At 42.0% G+C, this 5,553-nt stretch overlaps 1 protein-coding gene across 1 annotated transcript in view; it reads left to right on the forward strand.

Moving 5' to 3' along the window:
* AP4B1 (adaptor related protein complex 4 beta 1 subunit) overlaps nt 1-5,047 on the forward strand; it is a 38,186-nt gene extending 33,139 nt beyond the window's left edge. The window contains exons 9-10 of the mRNA XM_018569804.1: nt 1,794-2,063; nt 4,601-5,047. Of these exons, the coding sequence (XP_018425306.1) occupies nt 1,794-2,063; nt 4,601-5,019 (689 nt within the window). The 3' untranslated portion in view covers nt 5,020-5,047. The remainder of the gene's footprint in view (nt 1-1,793; nt 2,064-4,600) is intronic.
* The last annotated feature ends 506 nt before the right edge of the window (nt 5,048-5,553 follow it).

The following is a 5,553-nucleotide window of genomic DNA, read 5'->3' on the forward strand; positions in this document are numbered from 1 at the left end:
ACAGGCAGATCGTACTGTCAATCATCGGAAGCCCTCCCCGCTGAGGGGAGGGCTTCCGATGATTGCAGTGCTGAGCAGGCAGTGTGCGCCTGCGCACACCGGCCCGTGCGGCATTAGTCTTCCAACCACGCCACCAACCTGCCAAAATGCGTACGATTTTCGGCAGGTTTTCCAGCGCGCTTGGAAGAATAAAGTCGTACGACCTTACAGTAGAAGCAGTCGCACGCTGCCCATACACCTGCCGATTATTGTACGATAATCGGCAGGTGTATGGACACCTTTAGTGTATGTGTATATTAGGCCCCATTCACACCTGCGGTATATTTCAGGTGTGATTAGAGATTCCTGTGTCAGGAACTTGCGTTTTCCTGCAGCAGCAATCCCTAATCTGCCGTTTACAAGCGGCAACTATCATAAGATAAGAATTATCATAAGATTATTTAAGAGGGTGTGTTTAGGGGCGGAGTTAAGGCCGGGGCAGGGTAAGGGTTAGGTGGGGCAACTGGTGGCTAGTGACTCTTAAGGTCTGGCTAGTAGCTCAGGACTTGAAATTTTGAGCCCTGTTCAAAAGTACCTTATTCAATTGCATGGGCTGCCCTAATGCAGTGTCCGATATCATAGACAAAACTCTTTATTCACACTGCTCTGCTAAAGCATGATATTTTCAGGGATATTGCACTTCTTAGCCAGGTAGAGAATAGTGATAGTCCCAAGGACACTGCTGAGCCAGGTATAGATGAGTGATATTTCCAGGAGGCCTGCTTTAGCAAGCCAGTTATGCAGTAATACGCCCCTAAGCCTGGTCCTAAGCCAGGTTGGGAAAGTGATATTTGCCGAGAAATTTTCTTACTTAAAAAAGAATTGGGATGGTTTTTTCTGGAGACACTGCACTGCTGAGCCATGGACATGATATTTTCAAGAACACTACATTGCTATAACACCCACCTCACCACTTGCCCCCTGGACCCTGTTCCCTCAAAACTACTTCGGTCACCCTCATACTCTATCCTACACTCTCTTACTCACATTTTCAATCTCTCACTTTCTACTGGAATCTTTCCTACCCCTCTTAAACATGCACTAGTCACCCCAATACCCAAAAAACACAGGAATGGAAGAGTGACATTTTTGTTCAAAATAGTTACATAGGTTAAAAAAAGACATTCATTTCTTTAAACCAGAATATGAAAAAGGTACAGGAATGATATAATTGATGATATAATTTGTTCTAAAAGGGAAAACATTCACAATCCCTGTGTTTTTTATTATAAATATTAAAGGTCCTGGAATAAAAAAATATTTCCCTTCCTGCTCCACCCACCTCCTAGCAAATGAATAATTAAAAGCCCCAGTTTCTTATGTGATCCTGTGATCAAATGACAGACGGTTTCCCACTTTCTTTAGGTCTTTTACAGGATCCTTTAGTCTAAAGCTAGGTACACACGGATCGAATTGCAGCCAATTCAGTAAGAATCGGCCAGAATTCGATCCATGGGTGACCCTATCCCTTCGACAAAAGTCGATCAGGCACACGCAGTAAAATCTGCAAACACTGTTTGGGTATTTTAAGCTTCACTCTTTAAACTGTGCTGTAGGAAATACATGTTATACCACTAATTATCATACCATTAGCATTTTTAAATCCCATCATATTCAAGGAATGGACACTTTTGCTAGTATAGAGTAAAATGAGGATTTACAAATGTTCCTTGCTCTGTATGTTGAATTGAAACTGTATCAGCCATGTTTAGTTGTTGCATCCTTTTGTTTAACTCATTTTATGTATTTCATAGAAGAGGAAACTAACATGGCTGTCCGAGATCGCGGTCTTTATTACTACCGACTTTTGTCGTCTGGAGTGATTGAAGTGATGAAAGTTCTCAGCGGTCCAAAATCAGACCCATCATTGGGCATTTTGGTTGATAGAACAGAGCAACCAATTAACAGCTGGGTGAAAAATTTCAACAACCTGACTCCTTTATGTGACAAGAAGCATCGGGAAAAACTTTTTGCCAGTCTCGCTAAATGTGAACTGTCCTCTGTTGCAAAACAGCTTGTAGAGGGTAGGTTCAATATTATAAACACATTTTGCATTGTTTTATCCCTGGTGCTGGTAACACTGGGGCCTTGTTCACACCAAATGCAGAGCAGATCCGGTCAGGTTTCTGCACACGCACGCTAGTCTGTTAGACGTGTTTTTGACACATTTTTGATGCGTTCCGGGCTCTTTTTGGTAAAAAATAAATAAATATATATATATATATATATATTTTCTTTTTTATGTTTAAAATGGGCTTTATGTGTTCCAGGCATTGGCATGCGTTTTTGATGCGTTCCAGAGCAGATCCAGAGCAGGTAAAATAGGGCCTGCTGCAGTTTTTTCACCTGCTCTGAATCTGCTCTGCAACTGCACGCTGCGATGTGAACTGGAGCAAAAAATACCATTGGAATACATTGGACGCAGCTTTGATCCGGCTGCACCTGCTCTGCTCTGGATCTGCTCCGCGCTTGGTGTAAACAAGCCCTTAGACAAATCTGTAGGTTTTACAGCTGTGAATTGTGAAATATACCCTATGGTAAACCAAATCTTTGGGCCCCACAAAAAAGGCACTACTAAATACTGAATATGGTTGACTCTCATTGTTTTAATATAGTCTCCAAGGGACAGATGTATCCCATATCCCAGTTAGGAGAGTACTATGGCCAAACCTTTTTCTTGGCTATAATTCTCTTTTGTATTACTGGAGTTCATTTACTAATGTCCCCTGTGACCCAAAGTCACTCCCCGCTATATACTGATAGCACAGAGCTGCGATGCAGCCAGAAAAGATCCAGACAACATTGTCAGGATCCACCCTGCTGCCTGATTGACAGCTGGTTTTGCCTCTCTAGAGCCAGTTCCAGCTGTGCCCGCCCCCTTCCCCGTCTGTCCCTCTAGTGAGTGCTGATAGTCACCACTCTCTGCAGGGAGAAGTCCTGAGCTGAGTAATCGGCTGTTTGTGATCCCTCAGTTCTAGACTTATAGAGCCGGCATATGACAGCTGCAGTGTCACATACCAGCTCAAACTATTGGGAAGAGCACATTTTACTCTCCCGATACATTTCCTTTAAGACTGAGCAATTAGAATGTAGAACTTAGACTTGGAGAGATAAGGCCAACACTAGGAGCCAGTCAGGTGTGCTATATGCTGACAAGGGCAGAAAGCAGATGATGAGCTCATCAGTCTATTGCTTTTCAATTACTGTCCCTATACAAAGTTGGAGCAGGGAGCCAGCTATATTTCTTAACAAGATTAGAGAAAAGGCAGGTCACCAACCACGTATTCGATGTTCAGACACTGCATAGAAGTCTCTTATACTAAGCCTGTTATTTATAGAACTCCACTTCTCAAGCACATTTACACATACAGGTGAAACTCGAATAATTAGAATATCGTGCAAAGTTAATTTCTTTCACTAATGCAACTTAAAAGGTGAAACTAATATATGAGATAGACTCATTACATGCAAAGCAAGATAGTTCAAGCCGTGATTTGTCATAATTGTGATGATTATGGCTTACAGCTCATGAAAACCCCAAGAACCCCAAATCCACAACCTCAAAAAAGTAGATTATTACATGCAATCAATAAAACAAGGATTGTACATAGAACAATATCGGACCTCTGAAAAGTACAAGCATGCATATGTACTCAGTACTTGGTTTGGGCCCCTTTTGCAGCACTTACTGCAATTACTTTTGCACGATATTCTAATTATTCGAGTTTCACCTGTAGAAGTAAGTGACTTACAGCAACTCATCACAAGACTCAGTCCGACGCTTCAGTCAGACAAAGCCAGCCACGAGGCAGACTACTACTGCTGTGCTGTCTCTTTGAGGGCTTGTTCCCACCATATACAGTGCGTTCCAGCGTGGTTAGCTGCTTTATCGCATCCCGGCCGGCTTCCTGCGTTCAGGAGCAGGAGAGGGCATGGATCTGCATTGAAAATCAATGGCAATGCAGCCATGCCCCCCGCCCGCAGTATGATCGCCTGCACCAGAACGCGTTGCATATCAATGCCTGCGTTCCGGTCCAGTGCAATCTGCATGCACTATTTTTTCAGATTGCACTGGACTGGAACGCAGGCATTGATGTGCCACGTGTTCTGGTGAGGGCGATTGCACTGCGAGCGGGGGACATGGCTGTGGTGCCAATGGCTTCAATGCACCGCCACTCCCCTGAACGATGGAAGCCAGCCGGGATGCGCTAAAGTGCATTCCAGCAGCTAACCGCTCTGGAACGCACTATATTGTGTGAACAAGCCCTAAATAAGCTCATTGGGAATTGTTTGTGTTTGCTATCTATTAAAGAAATCATTTGTGAATCCCCCAGTGAACATTATGCATGTAGCACCCTTTTAGATCTGTGCTTTTGTTTCTAACTAAAGTACATTTTTATGACTGCCAGTGCTGGCTGTAGCACCATCTCAGGCTGAAGCGCAAACTATGGGCATTCCAATAAGCGGGAAAATCATGGACCCACATGGGAAGTTAAGTGAGCTATGATTTTCTTTTAGTGTTAAGTACATCAAGGTATTAATCTGTTTTATTTACCCGTAGATCTGCATTCACCTGAGAATTCCAAAGTAGCCAAAGAACCTATTGACCTAATCACTTTAGTTAGTGACATTACAATAACTCCAGAGTTGTTTGAGAAAAAATGGATTTCTACAACTACAGAGCTATGCTTGAATATTGAATGGAAGCAGGAGGCAGAACCAGACCTTCTACAGACATCTCTTCATGTGCTGAATATTTATACCATAGCTAAGAGCAAAGCTGGCCCACAGCCCTGGAAATCATATCTCTATGCACAGGACAGTAATGGAAATATGTTTCTTGTGGAATTATTACTCAGCACCAATCCACCTTTCCTTAAAGCTGCAATTAAACAGGATACAGATGATAAAGATACACTAACCAACTTTGTAAGACTTCTGAAAAGTGCAGTATTAACAGTTCTGGAACTGACCGGGTAATGATTTTAAGACTTATGATGATGGAAGGCCAACATAGAAAATGAGGCAATGTTAATGTGTCAAATCACTTGTCAGCTGTAGTTCCAGGTTCTTAATGGTTCAGATTAATGGGCAATATGCTTCAGCGGCACTTATGGATTCGTTTGAAACCAAACGTTTACAAAAATAAAGGATTTTTATAGCCAAGGAAGCAGATACACAGTTGCAGGTTTTTAAGGCATTACACATTACAACTTTTTAAGGCAACAAAAAAGAAATAAGCCAAATATTTGTGTTTATGTAAGTACTGTATACATGTATATATTATTATATTTATCAATTATCTTGTATATTAAAAAAATTACCCCAAAGGGCTTGCTTTTCTTTGTCACACTAGTCATATCACCTGATTTAAGTGTTTGTAACTAGAGGCTGAAGTTAATGGAAACATTTCTTGTTGGCTATAGCGGCCTGTCGAACTTTCTGCAAGCCACGTCTGAAAATGAAACAAGGATTTCAACTAGTTGAAAGGGTAATACATAACTTTTATGTCAG

The sequence above is a fragment of the Nanorana parkeri genome, unplaced genomic scaffold, assembly GCF_000935625.1.
Source record: "Nanorana parkeri isolate BGI_ZX_2015 unplaced genomic scaffold, ASM93562v1 scaffold1401, whole genome shotgun sequence".
Lineage (NCBI taxonomy): Eukaryota > Metazoa > Chordata > Amphibia > Anura > Dicroglossidae > Nanorana > Nanorana parkeri.